This window comes from Neophocaena asiaeorientalis, unplaced genomic scaffold, assembly GCF_003031525.2.
Source record: "Neophocaena asiaeorientalis asiaeorientalis breed wild unplaced genomic scaffold, Neophocaena_asiaeorientalis_V1.1 scaffold40, whole genome shotgun sequence".
In the NCBI taxonomy this organism is placed as follows: domain Eukaryota; kingdom Metazoa; phylum Chordata; class Mammalia; order Artiodactyla; family Phocoenidae; genus Neophocaena; species Neophocaena asiaeorientalis.
This window is the reverse complement of record NW_020185335.1, coordinates 9,035,497-9,054,412: the sequence shown is the minus strand read 5'-3', so window position 1 is coordinate 9,054,412 and position 18,916 is coordinate 9,035,497. Positions and strand designations below refer to the sequence as shown.

Sequence of the window (18,916 nt, the reverse complement as noted above, 5' to 3'; positions counted from 1 at the left end):
GTTCAATTCTGTTTACGAAACCTTACGGGATCACGCAAGGGGTCCTTCCTCCTTGGAACTCCTATGACTAGAAGTGTCTATGCAATTAAAAGAGCCTTGGTTCTACACTTTGTGCCTTCAAAACTAAGCTAAGAGTAAACTCTGAGGACAGATGCTGTGCTCCACAGAGTCTTTTACAGCTGTCATTATACCCACAGCAAGTGATGATAAGCACTGGTCACTGAGGATACTGAGGAAGTGACCCTGGGCTCTCCTGGGTCTTTCCCTTTTCTCACCAACAAGTCCTATTGCTAATCTCCCTACTACAGCCACTTCACTCCAAGTCCACAGACCCACCCTAGCCCAGGGCACCCTCATTTCCTGTCAGAACCATTGCAGTGCCCTCCTAAATGACTCCCATCAATGCCTAACCTAAAGCCTTATAATAAAACCTGAACTCTCTTGCATGGAATAACCCATGTCAGAAAAAATTCTGAGGTCCCTTTCCCACACCCGCCACCTCCCCAGCTGGCTCCCCACACACAGCCCCTCTGGGAGACGTTCCCACAAAAGTTTAATCTTGCTGGGGAGCAAGCAGTGCACGTGCCAACCTGAACTCAGGACTACGAGGCCCTGCTACCCCTCTAGTCTGGCTTCCTGCCACACTACCTGCCGCTCATCATCTCACGCTGCTGTTCTCCGCCCCCCTGGCTGTGCCAGTCTGATTCTGTCTCCGGAGCGCAGCACTTCTACTCCCGGTGCCCTGCCCCTCTGCCCCCAGCTCTGCTCACACTGAAGCTCTCCTCCAGATCTCAGGTGAAGCGGCACTTCCTCAGAGCAGTGTTCCTCTCACCCATCCACGGCGGCAGCCACGTCCATCCCTCACGTCTCTCTGTAACGAGGCCTCTTCATTGTCTGCCTCCCCAGCTGGAGTCCGCGGATGCCGGAGCCTTGAAAGCCCAGAGCACGGCAGCACCACACGTAAACGCTCAAGAAAAGTTTAATGAATGAACGAGCATTTAGGAAACCTTGGCCAAGGATCTATGTTCTCTACTTAAAAACAGCTGTTTCTGGAATCCGCCTGTCAATGCAGGGGACATGTGTTCGAGCCCTGGTCCGGGAAGATACCACATGTCGCGGAGCAACTTAGCCCGTGCGCCACAACTACTGAGCCTGCACTCTAGAGCCCGCAAGCCACAACTACTGAAGCCTGCGCGCCTGCAGCCCGTGCTCCACAACAAGAGAAGCCAGCGCAATGAGAAGCCCTCACACTGCAACAAAGAGTAGCCTCTGCTCACCGCAACTAGAGAAAGCCCGCACACAGCAACGAAGACCCAAAGCAGCCAAAAATAAATAAATAGTTCTATTAAAAAAAGTTGTTTCTGTACATGTGATTAATTGCGGTTACTAACATAGTAGCGAATGATCAGATGAGTCATTTAAGTATACTCTTTTTTTTTGGCGGTACGCGGGCCTCTCACTGTTGTGGCCTCTCCTGTTGCGGAGCACAAGCTCTGGATGCGCCGGCTCAGTGGCCATGTCTGTATTTTTTTTTCTCTTTCTGACTTACTTCACTCTGTATGACAGACTCTAGGTCCACCTCACTGCAAATAACTCAATTTCGTTTCTTTTTAAGGCTGAGTAATATTCCGTTGTATGTATGTGCCACATCTTAATTATACTTTTTAGAGCAGAAGTGACTACTCCAAAAATAAAGTCAATCCCTTCTTGAAAGCCCGCACACAGCAACGAAGACCCAAAGCAGCCAAAAATAAATAAATAGTTCTATTAAAAAAAGTTGTTTCTGTACATGTGATTAATTGCGGTTACTAACATAGTAGCGAATGATCAGATGAGTCATTTAAGTATACTCTTTTTTTTTGGCGGTACGCGGGCCTCTCACTGTTGTGGCCTCTCCTGTTGCGGAGCACAAGCTCTGGATGCGCCGGCTCAGCGGCCATGGCTCACAGGCCCAGCCGCTCCGCGGCACGTGGGATCTTCCCACACCAGGGCACGAACCCGTGTCCCCTGCATCGGCAGGCAGACTCTCAACCACTGCACCACCAGGGAAGCCCTAAGTATACTCTTTATTTTTTCTGGTACTACCACACTACACGGTACAGTAGTGAAAAATTAAGTGAACGTCAAAGATAATCTAAAAACTGTTCGCTTTATGTTTCTTTCCTTTACTGGCCCCACAGGTGGAAAAAATAAGTTGAGTGATTTTGATCTCCACGTGCTCAGTCTCAGTTTTGACAGTGTTTGTGCGAGATCATTGACTATACACTCAAATGGCAGCCAGCACGCAAGAAAGACAATGGAGCCTGGGAAGGCGTAACACTCCGCAAACCATGAAATACAAACTCCTGCCCGTCTCCCCCCAGCACCCAGCTGTTGCTGATACCCAGTGTCTCCTGTGTATTTGTTGGAGGAATGATTAATCCTAATCAGTCAACACTAGTTATGTAAGGTCCCTTGACAGGGAACTCCGTCATGAATTAATACATGACACATTTCAACGACTTACGACAATGCTAATGCTTGAACTGTACTTTATTATTGGTGAGCACAATCCCACAGGCATATGGGTTAAGGTGGTGATGACATTTCTAAAGAATGTACCAGCAGCGGGACAGTAGTGCACATTTTCGTAGTCCCCTTTCCTATCAATAGGAAAACAGTAAGGAAAGGGAACAGAGCACCTATTCTTCTCCTGTTCCATTGCAGGAGGTGAGAGAAATGAAAATTTTGCTCCCTCTCGGCCAGCAACAGGGATTCTCCCTTTTGGGCAAGGAACAAAGTTGGTAGCTCTGCTCATACAAGCAGCAGTGTTAAGAAGTCAGGCAGGAAAATCAACCAACCAACCAACCAACAACACCTGAAAGAAGTCTCTAATCTGCGAGGTAAGTCTGCACTTCCCATACCAGCTTTAGCACAGGAGGAAAAGCTGGACGGAGGTGGGAAACTCTTCCCTTGACTAACCAAATGGAATATTCAAGAAGACCCTGGGTTCTGCTGGCCTCCAATTCTATCCCTGAAGCAGAAGTGGGCTCCAGCGAGGAAAGAATAGAAATCAGTGATCAATGACCTTTCTTTCTAAGGATTCCCATGGCTTTTCTCAATTCCACCTTTCTCACACTGCCGGCCACTCCCAGTGAATGTGCTCTAAGTGTCAGAAGAGACTCATCCCAACCTCACACCCTAAATATGCAGTTTACTCCAATTCAGGGATGGACTCATATAAACTATTTCAGTGACAGAAGTCTGAAAATATTTTGAACTCAACAGTACTAGACAATTTACAATTATTCAGAGGCACAGGCAACTGGTTAATGATGAATGCGAATATGACTATCAAACTACGTTTTACAATATTTCTACTCATCTTATCGTGTTAACATAAAAATCACAAGTGTCAAATGGTCTTTAAAATTGCTCCTGAAAAGATACCAAAATACTTAGTAGTTGAGAGAATCACAAAATACCTATGAACAAAGATGTACATTTAAGGTTCTATATCCATTAGCACGTTAACTCTAAACAGAAAAATGAAGGACACTGTATTGGTCTATATCCCATTATAACAGTCTATTTAAAAACCAGTCTTCCCCCCCTCCACTTGATATGTGCTGCCTCCCAAAGCTTTACTGCCTGAAGGCTAACTGTTTTATCTAACAAAATACTTCACCAAGATCTTATTTTTCCCTAAGCATTCTATTTTTCTAAAACTCTCTGAAAAGAAGAAAAAAAATTATAATTTACTCCCACAGAGAAATGGAAGCAGCAAACACGAGACATTAGATCATTGTGTGGTGAAGATATTCTTTGGCAACACTTAGGAAAACGACTTCAGTCTCTGCTCTTCTGAGCACGGGGGTCAAGAACTCCACCTGAGTGACAGAGGACGTTTAGATGGACACACGACCTTTACCCTCCATAGAGCTACAGCTGCCATCTTTGATCTCCTTCCTTCTTTGGACTCATCGGGTCTTAGGAGGCAGAGGACCCATGGGAAGCACTCAAATTCAAGGCTGCAGCCCTAACCTGCCAACTGTCACACCCATACCCCCGCACCTCCACCCTTAACCTAGGATTCCAACTTTAAAATTATGCATTTATATTATAGCTCTAGTGCACAAAATGATAGATTTGTATCCTTCTGAAGGATGAATCCAAACAACTCCTTATTTGTCCTAATTATGTTTTCTTTATGGATTATAGATTTTAAGCCTCACTTTGATATCATGAGACAGACCGACTAACAGTGTAAACAACGGATAAGGCGGTTTTGTAATCTGGATGCTCAGTCTCTATTATCCAAATCTAAATCCAAGGAACCAACCTTTCTATGTGGAAAAGCACTTTGCTTGACTCTCTAAATTATATAATAAAAATTTCTTTAAGGACACTGAAGAGGACTTGCAGAGGAAAATACACACTGCAAGAAGAGGTAAAAGTCAGAGGGCACAGGTAAAAGAGGGAGAACTTATCAGCTGGTATTCAGTGGAGCTAAGATTTACTTCTATCACATTACTATTACTCAAAATGACAACCCTCAGGAAAGTTCTACAATAAATCTAAACATTCAACACTTCACTTTATGTTAGATTCACTAGTCTAACAAGAATTTTATTGATTTGTTTCATCGTTTGAAACCTTCCGAGAACCTGTCCAGAATTAGAGCATTCACTGCTACTAAGCGTGGCAACCGCTGCCTTGTACAAATAAACACACATATTTCACCTGAAATAAGTAATCTATGTTAAACTTAGAGCTCCAATTCACAAGCTCTTAGTTTCCTTAAGAAGCCCAGAGAAAATACTTCTTCGATCTTCTGAAAGAGAACATACTTTAATATTGGTTTTGAAAAACTCACGTTAAGAAAAGGGTTTAATGGAGGGAAAGGGGGAAAGGGAAGGGGAGGAGGGGGAGGGGAGGGAAAGGGGGAAAGGGAAGGGGAGGAGGGGGGCAGGAAGAGGAGGAGAAGGATGGAGAGGATCATTTTGAACCATGGGACTGTAAGCCCTTCAGAACAGATTTCATCTTTTTAAGCAGTTGTAAGGGATGCCTTATAGTAGATGGATAAAAACAAAGAAGCCTAGATCCATCAAAAGATTTTCAGGCCCAATGTATCTCCCATCACCATCAGAGGATAGCAAGCAGTAGGTAAAGCTGATTTGATTTAAAGACTGCTCAGGATTCAGCAACAGTCTCAGAACCGGGAGCTTCTAGCTGAACCCTTGAGAACTAAGAAACTTAACGGGTTACAATCGCTATACAAAACCCTTCTGACAATCATTCATGAGCTGCTATATACACAGGTGACTATGAACTCAGAGCACAAGTGAAAGAAAAGGGACTTGGGGGCTGACAGCTTGCTCTGCACATAGCAGACAACACTACTGGACTTTACTGCTCATAAAATACAGGGCAGATTTCAAGTACCCAAAGAAAGGATGATAATTTCTGCATCACCATGAAACTTGGACTCCTACAGAGATCACATCCGTCTCCTTGAGAAGTTTCATCAGCATCATCTATGAGTCAAATTTTAGATTTAAATGGCAAAACAGGCTCATCAATAACTAGGCCTTGGAACGCACCCAGATTAACAGCATAAAATAAATGCTTGTTATAAAACAACTCTACAGGGCTGGATTTATACAGCAGAATACCCAACCACGTCCTGTGTGACAGGGCAAAGGAAAGGCCTTAACATCAATGGGCAACAAAACTTTACATGATACAGTAAAGCCGTAAGAACAGAGACAGACTCCCTCCCCACAACACAGACACGCCAAGCGGACCGAAAACAGCACGGAGCCCAATCAACCTCACTTCATAGATGAGAAGACTAAGGCCTAGAAAAGTTGTCCAAGATGATCCAGGCTGGATTCTAGGCCCAATGCCTCCACTCCACCCTCACTAGACCAGCTTCCTCTCAAAAAACAGGGACAAAAACTGTCATTCTTATTGTTGGCTAACTCATCAAAGGATCCCAAAATCCTGGGAATCTTTCTTTCCTTTACTCTCCAGGACTAAAAGCTAAACGAACTCACGTTCCAACAGATTCCCTAGAAAAACCAAAATTCCCAAAAGTGGATACGGGACTGGAACCTGTACAGAGCCACTATAATGCCACTGCAGAATCACACGGCAATTCATTGCCAAATCCTTTCACATACGTTACCCCCAAAGAACCACAGCTCACGAAAGAGAGGAGTCTGAACTCCACATCAGATCAAGGGAATTGTGCCAGCATGAGAAGAGCCTCAGACATGAAGCAAAGCAAACTTTGCAATATTCAAGAGAAAAGGAAATTTCCTATAAGCCTCAGGGAACCTTTCCCAGAAGGTCTCAGGGTTGCTGAGAAAGGAAAGGGTTGCTGTGGGTCGTTGTTATAAGCTATGAATTCAATGTCATCATTCTTAAAGGTCGTCAGCTACATTTAGATTTTGTTTTCCCAACAAACCAAAGGAAAAATGTCATTCAGGATCATGAGAAAATGCTGGGCAGAGGGCATGCTGGGAAAGTAGCTTCCCACTTACTGGGCTGAGTGATGAACTATGGAAGCTCCTGCCTGTCCTCCCTGCAGCGTTTGAATCTTAGGCTGCGTGACACATACCCTACATAATCTTCTTTCAGGTTATCACTGGGGTTTTGTGGCCGAACTTGGGTTTTTTCTGGCTTTTTCCTTTTATACTGAAAGTGTTTCTAAGGCAGTATGATTGCTAAGACGACCCGGAGGAAAAACAAATGTTAAACCAAAGATAAAGCACAGGAAAAGAGTAAACCAGTAAGGCTAAAAGACTTCTATATTTAGTAGAAAGTATGCCAAATGAGTTGTTTTAATTCCTAGTGCAACAGTGTTGGATTGGTTCCCTTGGTTGATGATACAGAAGCAATACATAACATTGTTTCTAAACTGCACTTCAGACCCCTATGACAGTTACTAAAACCAGGCTAACTGAAGACATTAAACAAAACTCAGATTTTTATAAAACTTCAGAGACTACCAAACTTTGAACTCCCAATCCCTATGTTCATGATATCACAGACCTAAATGCTTAAGCTTCCAAAGGGAAAGTGAGAAACATCAAGCTCTAGAACATACAAACTCATTTTGTTTCAATAGAATTCTTTAAGTTCCATTCAAACAAAACAAAGATGTTATAAAAGCCCAACATCATTGGTGTCAAAAATTAAAGTTTGTTTCTAAGTAGTAACACAAATTAGTCACACTACTTTGAAGTAGCCTTGAGATTGATAATTTTAAAAGAACCCCAAGAACAAATATACCACTTCAACAGTCAAATGAAGTTACGGCAATTAGTCACTGAAAAAACACATATTGACTAATTCATATTTATCTGTAAAATGTCAAAAATATCTGCCCTGCCTACTGTACAAGATGGTTGAAAATGAAAATCAAAGTGAGACAGCATGTGAAAGTACTTAATAAGCACGTAAATCATAACATATTGCGTAAACTCTACCGCTTACTGACTTGCAAAGAATAGTTACATGTGAGTAATGCTGTAGCTTGGTATGGTAAACGAGTAGGAGACTAGGTGTCATTAACCTGCAGTCTAATTCTAGTTCAACCATTAAGTGCTAATAACCTCACTGTAATACAGATCACTAATGCCCACCGAGCACCACTTCTTTATCTGGAAAGTAACAGAATTGGATTAGAGGGGTCTGAAGTCCCTTTTGGCTCTGCTACTACGATTAGTAATATTTCACATCTAAATTACTGCTAGCGGGACTTCCCTGGTGGTCCAGAGGTAAAGAATCCGCCTTACAATGCAGGGGACGCGGGTTTGAGCCCTGGTCGGGGGAACTAAGATCCCACATGTTGCAGGGCAACCAAGCCCGCGTGCCAGCCAAGCCCGCGTGTCACAACTACTGAGCTCCCGTGTCTCAACTAGAGAGCCCACGCGCCCTGGAGGCTGCACGCCACTAGAGAGAGAAAAACCCTCAGGCCACAACTAGAGAGAAGCCCGTGCACTGCAATGAAGAGCCCACACCGCAACGAAGAGCCCACGCCGCAACGAAAGATCCCGCATGCTGCAATGAGAGATCCCGCGTACCCCAACAAAGATCCCGCGTGTCGCAATTAAGCCCCAATGCAGCCAAGAGTAAAATAAATAAATAAATAAATCTTAAGAAAAACAAACTAAAAATAGAGAAAAAAAATACTGCTAGTCTAAATAACATTTCACATTACTAAATATTCTCATACGTGCCACCATGTCACAAGCGGATGCCCCACCTTTCCTAATTCAGCAGATATAGCAGTGATACCACTACCTTTGGAAACCTGTGTGCAGACCTGTGAGCGGCTCAAAGCACTATTACCTACTTCTTCACAGTGTGGGTCAAAGATTAAATGAGATGAAGATGCATTTTATCCCTCATTTATCAGACTAGTGAGCTGAAGCCAAGATGAAGTCATCTACGGACAACTCGCAGAAGAGTGAAAGCTGGGAGCAGAAAGCAGGTGCAGGGCTCTTCTCAATCAGGGACAACTGAGCATCTGAAATGGAAACGCACCAGGGCCGGTCCTCTCACGTCCAATCTTCTGTGGCATAAAGGAAGGCAGTCCCTGCTTCAACCCATCTGCTAACCACTAGGCACTGGTCTTTCTGTGTGCCAGGGATACGGTAATGAACGAAAGGAAAGTCCCTGGCCTCTTGGAGCTTACACTGTGGGTGGGGAAGATCCACAGAGTAAATGAATAAAATATAGGGTATATTATAGTGGCAAGTGCTATGGAGAAAAATGAACCACGGAAAGGGAATAGAGAGCATGTATTTGGTGATTTGCAATTTTCTTTTAAGCCAGCTGGATGTCACTTACAGAACTACACTAATACACCTAAAGTAGTTTTCCTAACCATTTCCCCAGACAGGGAATACTTTGGATACAGGGAAGACGCTGGCTTGCTGATGCCAATTTTATACTGACTGCTCAAAGCTCTGAACTGCCAGCTATGAGATATCTGTCATGTTGGCAATCTAAATCCACACTAATGACAACTCACCCCAACCGCACCTTTAAATCCACAAAGAAAGAGTGCAACTGGATTTAAGAGAGCCAGGAGGAGCCAGAAGTTACCAGAGCACTTGAACTGCTTCTGACTTAGCACAAATGTCTGCCAATGCAAAGGTTAAAATGCAGTTTGTGTGCCGAGTTCTGCTAGGACAATGCACTAAGAATGCAGCGCACATCATTTTGCCTTTTCTGACCTGTCAATTCTAGTGACATTCTCTACTATTAGTCTATATTTAACCAGCTTACTAGGCAGTTTCTCCAGCTTCTAGAATTTTTTTTTTTTTTATTGAAAGAGTAACCCAGTTTGCAAGAAAGTTGCTGTAACATAACAGCCCTCTCAAGATGTGACACACTTGTATGAGCACTGTCGTATCAACCTTTAATTCACCTCATTAGCTGAGCTGGCAAACCAGGTTAAGCTTTGTTTTAAATGCTTTCTGCAAGTCGCTAAAATCTCATGGTCCTTGGGCTGTAACAGCATCCTGAGAATTACAGTAAGTCTTTTAAAATGTGCTACAGCTTACTTTAACGTCTATAACGCACTACCCTTCTTTTTAAAAGGAGTTCCCACAAAGGGTGGAAAGTCACTTTTGCGAAGAACTTGGGGCTGGGGGGGAGGGGGTGTCGGATCGTCCATCCTAAGAAAAAGATCCGACAGGGTTTTCCCTCTGCCAACACCCGGAGAGGAGGTATTTGTTTGGCTTCGCGGGAGGGACGCTCCCTGGCCGCTTCCGCGGCGCTGGGCCCGGCCCAATATGTGTCGATTAGGAGGCGAACGGCCGGCAAACTTCACCCGGGATCCGCGGGCTGGGCCGGGGCGAGGAGGCAGCTCTTCCTGGGCGCCGCCCAAGCCCTGCTCGCGGTCGCGGGGCCGGGTCCGGCCCAGGACGGCGTCTGGGGGCCTCCGGGGTTCTGAGGCCCCGGCCAGCGCCGGGCGGTGGGAACTTGAGAAGGGAGGGCGGGGGGACTGAGGTCCGGGGTCAACTCCAGGGGTAGTGGGGTCCTGTGGGGGGCACTGGCCCGGCCCGGCCGAAGCCATAAGAGCTGTCCTGCGGGGAGGCAACGAGTGGGGCCCGGCCGGGGTGTCTGCCGGCAGGGACACCGCGCTAAGCGGTGACCAGAGGGACCCCGGCAGCTGGGGGGTGGGGACCAGGGGCTCCGGGGACACGCCCGCCTCGCCCCGCCCCCGGGCTCCGGGCAGCGCGGCCCCGCCCGGCCCCCTCTTCACCTGATGTACGGGCTGGCAGCCGCCAGGATGTTCTTCTGTACCGGTATCTCCTCCCCGTCGAGGACCAGGTGCGCGTCGCAGAAGCGGGACTCCTCGCGGAAAGAGCTGAGCGCTCGCAGTAGGCGCGTAGCGTGCTGAGGGTCTGACACTGCGCTGCCCTCGGCCATCGCGGCGCCCGCTCCTCAGCCCGCCGGTCGGGCTCCGGACGCCGCCCAAACGGACCTCTCGAGCCGCCCGCGTCCAGCGCACGCCCCGTCTGCACAGCCCGCTCGCGCCCGTCTGCCCGGGCCGGCTCCCAGCGATGCGAGCAAAATCGAGATCTTCCGGAACGCGCCTGCGCCGTGCGCCGCTCGAGAGTCCGGCGCCTTTAAGGAGCCGCGGTGTTGCGTCATTTCTGCGCGACGCCCCTGCGCCTTTGTGCCCTCCCTCTCCCCCGGCGTCGCCGGAGGCTGCCAATCCGAAGCCTCGTTCCTCCTACTGAGCTGCTGGTCCCCGAACGGGCGCTGCCGGGCGCGGTCAGCCGCTGAGAGCGATCGCTGCAGAGATGGAGGGGTGTGCGGGCAGGCTGGCACTCGGTGGTTAAGCCCGTGGCCTCTGGCGCCGTGAGTCTGAATCCGAGTCTCGGCTCTTCCACTCACTAGCTGTGTTACCATGGGTAAGGTGCCCATCCTTAATTTGTCCGTCTGCAAAATGAAGATGATATCTTAGTGTTGTTGCGGATTCATGTGAGATAACACATGTAAGCGAGGACGCAGTAGTTGTAGCGTTCACTATTTACGAGAGAAAAGGCGCTTCCCAGGTAAGAGCACAGAGACCCGAGAAACCAGGCCCTGAAAAGAGCGTTTGGGTTGCCGGCCAGGGAGGAGATGGAGCAGAAGCAGGGCCTCCTTAGCAGTGATAAGGAAGTTGGTCTTGATCCCATAGGTGTTAGGAACCATGAGAGGGTTTTTAGCAGGTCGTTTCACGATCACTCAGCCGCTGCGTGGAGAATTGGTGGCGGTGGGGGGGTTGCCAAAGGCAGAAAAGTGCTTAAATATTGCCGTACTTGAGGGAAGGGAATGGTGGGCTGGATGGAAGGGTGATGATGGAGGTGGACAGTAGTGGATGGCTGTAAACGAATAGGCAGAATTAGAAGGGAGAGGGAGTCCAGGATAATGTTCTGGGTTGAGTAGCTAATTGCATGATGTTGGTACATTTCAGAGAGAGAGAGAAACGCTGAAGGGGTGGAAGGTAGAGAGGCCAGATGTTCAGATGTGACCAGGCTCCCCACCCAGTGAAGATCAAGGTGGTGACAGGAAGCAAATCTGGGGCAGCTTGGCCTGCAGAGCAAGCCCCATACTGTCTGAGGTTTCTGGGAAGGTTGCTAAGGGCACATGGGAATGTGGAATGTAGCCCCCGTTTTGTCCACACATTAGGGGCTCAACAAGCTTATAAGAAATTAGCAGTTTTACAAAGGCCAAGGACCAGAAGAATATGTTCAGTATTCCAGATAAGGCAGGATGGGGTTTTCACTGGATCAGCTCAGGCTTTTCCTTCTGTCAACTCAGAGGCTCCAATAAAGTCTTGGATCTTTACCCTGAACCAGTCAAGGATTTGGGGTTACTGGTGGGAATCAGGGTATATAACTCTGGTGGAGTAGTCACTGGCAAAAGAATAGATTGGGAGAAGGATGTTACTAGCGGAAAGTCCAGACATTTCCAGCTCAGTATTATGGATGAAATGATTAAAACGTCTAGGATTGGCTTCCAAACAAAACAAAGGGATGGAGTGAAGTGGGTGGAGGTATAAATGAATCAAAAGTGGCTATGACAAAGTGAGAGAGTGGCATGGACATATATACACTACCAAACGTAAAATACATAGCTAGTGGGAAGCAGCCGTATAGCACAGGGAGATCAGCTCGGTGCTTTGTGACCACCTAGAGGGGTGGGATAGGGAGGGTGGGAGGGAGGGAGATGCAAGAGGGACGAGATATGGGAACATATGTATATGTATAACTGATTCACTTTGTTATAAAGCAGAAACTAACACACCATTGTAAAGCAATTATACTCCAATAAAGCTGTTAAAAAAATAATAATAATAGAAAAAAAAGTGGCTGTGAGTTACTACTTTTAAAGCCGGGTCATGGGTACATGGAGATTCGTTGTACTCGTCTCTATATTTTTGTGTATGTTGTAAAATGTCATGATACAAAGTCAATAAGATAAGCAGCTGGAGCTTGTCTTCTCCGTGATACCTGCCCAGTATTCATGGGAGCAGTCAACACTTCTTTTTAAAGTTATTGCTGTACTTTGAACGTTGCTCTGGCAGGAAAATTACTGTAAGGGGTTTATTTATCGGTGTCTCCTGCTAGCTTGTATATTTCAGTGCATCACCATTTCTAGGTGCCAAGCTCACTGCCTGGCCCTATTAGTGCTCAGTAAATGTTGGATGGATGGAGGTATTTTAAAAATTGTGAATATCAGGCATTTAATAAATGTTTTCTGAATTGCAGTCTGTTTTCAGTTTGTGTTTGTCTTCTTTCTCAACTGGGTCGTTGTTGGAGCCAAAAATGATATATATGACAGAAAGAGTTCCAGTCAAATACATAGGTGTTTGATAAACACTTACTGATCAATTACTTGGAATGCTGGTCTATTCTTCAAATGTCAGAGGTTCCAAAACAAAACAAAGAGCTCAAATAACAGAATCACCCTCAGGTAGCCAGTTTTTCCAGAATGGGAGTGTTGCCTTAGTTGAAGTAACTGGAGGTGAATGGGGATTAGTCAGGCAGGCTCTTCCTGGTAGAGGTAACCTTCTCTGGTGTTTTGACAGATGGAAGGTATGGGAGGACCTGGGCAGAGGGTTATAGACAGACCAGCATCAATCAGGGGAAAGGTAGTTGCTGGCTTGAGAGTTTCCCCTGTGCAACAGGCAGCAATTCGGCAGAAGATCTTATAAATGCTCTCCATTCCACCCCTATTGTTTGCAATATTCGCCACCAACCACCTGCCTGAATCATTCATATTCATCCTTCAAAATCTAGCGCAGTGACCTTCAGAGAACCTCCAACCAGTTTCTCAGGGCAGAGACCCCATGCTGTGCCATGGTCATGCCTTCTGTGCTGCATTTAGCTCACTGCACTGTAATTAACTGGTTTATACACGAGCTCCTCCAGGGTAGTAGCTGTGTTGCGTTTACGTATTCCAAGAGACTTGCACAGTGCCTGGTGCTCAGTGGGTTATCCCTGAATGCTTCCCGTAATCTGTTAGAGGTGGCAAGTTGGGTGAATGAGCCCAGGAGGCAGGATATAGCACAGTAGGGGCAGGTGGGACCACAGGGAGCTGAAGAACACAGCCCCTGTGTCGGGTGGGAGGCTTGCCCTCACTTCCAGCTGATTGCTCCAGGTGATGAGGGCCCACGGGTGCCAAATCCAGCGATTTTTCAAGAGATCTGAGAACTCAGATTCACATGTCCAGTGTCCCAGTTTTTCAACATTAGCCACGAATTCCATCTGAGAAAAAAAGATAACAGCATGTGTCTGCAGACAGGATCTGGCTTCCATTCATTTCCAGAGCAATCAGAAGACCATCTTGGTTTACTGAGAAGGGAGTTACCAATCGAAAGAATGCTAGATTCGCAATAAAAATTGGTGAGTTGAACTCAAGTGCCCCAAAAAACCTCATCTTGGTTCTGTAGGGAAGGAAGAGGGCCCAAGTGTGGGAGGAAGGACTTGTGGGGCAGCTGCTACCAGAGCCACTCCTGGTTAGACCATGGACTGTTTCACAGCCTTTCTTGATATTGCTCAAACCGAGCCACCCTTGATATTGTTTATGGCCATTAGAGTGGTGTACTTAGTGTTGTTGTTTCCCTACATTCCATAGATAACAGACATCAGCTGTTGTGAAATGTGTAATCTCAGAGATTCGATACAGTCCCAGCAAGTTTCAGTCTCTGGTGGCTATAACTATAGCCTCTTCAGAGGCTAAACAACCCCAGAGAAAGGATTCTTTTTTTCCTCTGAAGACTAAAAAGGATGTTTTCACAAGATACTAACAGTAGTCATTCATTCAATAAATATTTATTAAGCACCTGCTAATATGATACCTGTTGCAGAGGCACTGATGGTGAAAACAGACATAGTTACCTCCATGGTATCATTGTAGGGACTTTTTATCTCTGTGCTTTTCTGAACATGTATCATTTTACAGTCAGGGAAAAAACACGTTTCATTTGCAAAAAGAAAATACTTTGCTTCAAAAGATGAACCCTCAAAAGAAAGAAGAATCACCTTGGAGTTTGGGGTTTTATTTTTAAATAAATGTTAGAAAGAGGAATAAGAGTCCAGGAGAAGATAATGCAAAGAAAAAAATTAGTAGTTTGGAAGTGCTTTGGAAAATACTGCCTTCAGTGGATTCATTTTATTGAAGTGAAAACTGAAGCAAGATGATGGACTCAGTCAAGGTCATACCTGTGACCTAGCTGGGCAGGACAGACAGGCCCAGAGCTTCTGCCTTCCAGCCCTGTAAGCTTTTCCATTACACCAAGTTGACTCTTCATAAACATTAATTTGGTTGAGGCAGTCTCTTCTGATTCATTTTAAGGCAGTCTTCAAATATTTTATTAGGTAAATCTGTCATTTGTCCAAAGCTATATATAGCTCCTTTCTTTCCGAGAATCTGAGCTCTTCCAAATTGCTGAATCAGAGAACATCTCAGTATTTATAACTCTTGAGAGTTGATTCTATATATTTACACAATATTCAGAGAAGTGTCTCAGAAACCAGTGAACTAATTAAGCTGTAATGAAGATAGTTTATGTTTCTGGGCAAATCCATGCTGTATTCCCAGCACCTGGCACAGGGCCTGACACACAGTAGGTACTCAATAAATATTTGCTGAATGAATAAATGTTAATAAGTAGGGAGAACTGGGATTTTTCTATCCACAAGGGATTACTTCACTTGTTGTTTTCCACAGTACCCCCATGAACTCCAAGCTGGTCTATGCAACAGCAGGCTAACATCTCTGGTTGAAAATAAACTCCTGATTTTACCCCTTAAACCTAATCATTCCCCAAATAAAGTGGTAGCATCATTCGTTTAACCAAGGACAGAGATTTCGGGACATTCTTGCTCTTTTTTCTCGTGCCCTTCATCCAATTCACTAGCAAACCCTGCAGCTTCTCCTGCAGACTGTGTCCTGAGTCCAGCCTCATCTCCTGACCCCCATCAGTACCACCTGAGTCCAGCCACCAGTCAGCTCCCCCTGGACTCCTGCAATAGCCTCCTAGGCTGTGCTCCCTGTTCCTCTTGCCCGCTTATGAGTTCTTTCTCGCTGTAAGTTAATCAGATCCAGTTGCTTCCCAAAACAAAACCCTCCAATAGCTTCCAATCAAACTTAGGGAAAAAAAGTCTAAAGTAGAAAGCCCTGAGAGATGTGGGCCTCGTACTTCCTCTGTGATGTCATTTCCTACCACTCTCCTCTCCCTCGATGTGCACTAACCAAACTGGCCTTCTTGCTGTTCCTTGGACAGGCCTCACAGATGCCCACCCCAGGGCCTTTGCACTGGCTGATTTCTAAGCCTGGAAATGTCTTTCCTCATATTCTCAGACTTTGATCTTTCCTTCTGCATACATTAGAGCTCAAATGTCAGCTCCTCAGAGAGGCCTTCACTTATCTTCCTGTATAATGAATGCTTCCCTCAATCTCCTTCATTTTTCCTCACTGCATTCAATGAGTACCTAAAATAATATATGTTTATTTGTGTATCGTGTGTCTCCTCTGATTATAAGTTTCATGAGGCCTGGCAGGAACTTCCTAGTTTATTTATCACTGTATCGCCAGCCTCTAAAACAATGCATGGAATATAATTGATACACAATAAATATAGACTTACTGAAAGAAAGAAACAGACTGAAGGAAGGGAGGAAGGGAGAAAATCTTCCTGGATCTTTTCGTCCCTTGCTGCCTAACCTGACCTTGCCAATGTGGAGAAAGATGAATTATCAAGAGCGATTCAAAGGACATGAAACTTCCAAGCCTCAGAAGGTCACGATATAACAGCTATGGGCAGAGGTCGCCCCAGTTACTTCTTTCAAACCAAGTCCTGTGCAAGAACCTTTATTTCCTCCTTCGAGCCACACCATTTTCCACTTTGTACTCTTTAAATTTAGTATGTTGTTTATATGCCCAAAAGCATGCAAAAGATACTCAATTTCTCTCCTCCCTCTAGAATTCTAGCCAATACGCTGCTGATTTATTCTGCAGCATTTATATCATGTAAGTAATTTGCCTGCTCCTTAGACCTGTTTTAACGTGAAGTCATTTGAATTCCTTTAAGTCATTGGATTTCCTCACTACCTCCCCACGGGGTCTCTTTCTCCTATTCTTGGAGGCTCCGGGTTAATTACTCCGCTTCTTCAGTTTCTCCCTCTGTAAAACGAGCAAAATCGTAGTGACTTCCCAGAGCGGTTGTGAGGATTAAATGAGATGATACTAGTGAAGCACTGACAAGAAGGTCTGGCACATAATAGGTGCTCAGCAAGTGCTAAGTGTTCTTATGTTTATGATCGCTATCATCACCACAGTCGTCCTCCTGGTTTTTAATGGCATTTTTCCCAGCTCACGAATTATTAGCTTCTGGTTGACTTTCAAGTCAAAAATCTAGTCTCTTCACCTCTACAGTCCGGGCTCCACCAGCTACCTCCTCTTGGGTCTGGCTTGACAACTTCACCTCTCACTTCTCCCTGATGTAAACGCTGGACTGTAGTGAACTTTAATCTATTTTCTGACTCCATCTGCCATTTTCCCTTCCTATTCCAGCTCTTTAAACATCGCTATTCTACTGCTTTTTATTTCATGCTCCATGTATTTAATTTGATTTTTTAACATTTAAATTCATTCTTATATTTTCAGAAATATGTTAGACATCTTTGCCTAGCAAGGTTTGAAACTAATTAACACTTTAATATATTTATTATCTTGGAAAAACATCTTGATTGAGGTATAACATAAAGTGTACGGCTCAGTGAATTGTTCCATGTGGATACACCTGTGAACTCACCATCCGGGTCAAGATAAAGAACATTCCCAGTAACCCAGAAGGTTCCCTCAGTGTTTCCAGTTAGTACCTCCCACAGGAAACCACTGTTCTGACTTCTATCACTATTTATTGGTTTTTCCTGTTCTTGAACCTTTGCATTTGGCATATTTCACTCCATACAGTGTCTTTGAAATTCTTCCATTTGTTACTTGTAGCAATAGTTGATTCTTTATTACTGTGACTCTACCACTGCATGAATATACCACCATTTATGTATCTGTTTCCCTGTTGGCAGATACTTGGACTGTTTCCAGTTTGGGGCTATTACAATAAAGCTGTTATGAACATTCTCAAACAAGTCTCTGTTTGGGTGGACACATGCGCTTTTTTCCCTTGTGGATGTGCCCGAGTTCAGTTGCCGGGTCACAGAAAAGGCATATGTTCAGCTTCAGCAGACACTGCCAGTTTTCCAAAGTGGCTGTACCAAACTACACACTCCCACCAGTCGTCTATGAGAGTTCCAGTTGCTCCACATCCCTCAATAATCGGTGGTGTCTTTGTTTTAATTACACCCATTCTGGTGAGTGTGTAGTGGTATCTCGTTGTTTTAATTTGTATTTCCATAACGAATAACAATGTTGAGCACCCTTTTATATGCTTTTTGATCACTTGTATCTTTTTTTAAGTGCTTGTTTAACCTTTGTTTCATTTTTAAAAATTGGGTTTTCAAATCGATTTTTTTAGGAGTTCTTTTATTATGTATATGGAACACAAATTTCTTCTCCCAACCTGTGGCTTCTGGAGGATCTTACAGAAAACCCCAAACGCACTTTTTGGCCAACCCAATACTTTCCCCGTAGAACATCGGTGTAGATTACATTCCCTGCGTGCCATGATCCTGTCTTTCTCATCCTTCACTGGTCCCCCAAGTCCCTGTGCCTGACTCATGAGGTGTCCCACCATCTGGCCCACTCCTCCCTCCCCACCCTCACCTTCTAGACCCACACCGCCCTCCATCCCAGACCCTGTGCACAGACCCAGCTCTTCATCCTGCCACCTCTTCCCTCCTGCCTGGACTCCTTCTCCCATGACTTTGGTGCCTGAAAAACTGCTCGCCGCTCCAGCACCTCCTCTGTGAAGCCTCTCCTGGCTTCTTTCTGTCTCTTTGTGCCTTGAAATCTGCCTCTGGAACCAGACTGCTGGGTTCAAAGCCTCTTTCTGTCCCTTTCCAGCTCTGTGGCCCTGAGGTTTAAATGGCCTAAATCTCAGATTCCTCACTGGGAAAAATTGTGGTTCCTGCTATATATGGTTTTGTGCAAATAAATGAGATGATCCAGGTACAACTGTTTAGCACAGTGTCTGGCACATAGTAAGTGCTCTGTAAATGATTTTTTAAAAATGTCAAGGGGCTTCCCTGGTGGCGCAGTGGTTGAGAGTCCGCCTGCCGATGCAGGGGACGCGGATTCGTGCCCCGGTCTGGGAAGATCCCACATGCCGCGGAGCGGCTGGGCCCGTGAGCCATGGCCGCTGAGCCTGCGCGTCCAGAGCCTGTGCTCCGCAGCGGGACAGGCCACAGCGGTGAGAGGCCTGCGTACCGCAAAAAAAAAAAAAAAAAATCAAAAAAAG

At 45.5% G+C, this 18,916-nt stretch overlaps 2 protein-coding genes across 6 annotated transcripts in view; both read right to left on the bottom strand.

Annotated features, from left to right (window-relative positions):
- The window catches only part of GAN (gigaxonin), a 90,677-nt gene extending 80,093 nt beyond the window's left edge, over window positions 1-10,584 (bottom strand). For all 5 annotated transcript variants that reach the window (XR_003001905.1, XR_003001906.1, XR_003001907.1 and 2 more), the window contains exon 1: window positions 10,265-10,584. Coding sequence is in view for 2 of the 5 variants with exons in the window: in XM_024735599.1 (XP_024591367.1) it covers window positions 10,265-10,431 (167 nt within the window). In the remaining 3 variants the exon portion in view is untranslated. The remainder of the gene's footprint in view (window positions 1-10,264) is intronic.
- The window catches only part of BCO1 (beta-carotene oxygenase 1), a 55,851-nt gene continuing 47,381 nt past the window's right edge, over window positions 10,447-18,916 (bottom strand). The window contains 1 exon segment of the mRNA XM_024735720.1: window positions 10,447-10,800. Coding sequence (XP_024591488.1) covers window positions 10,447-10,800 — 354 coding nt within the window.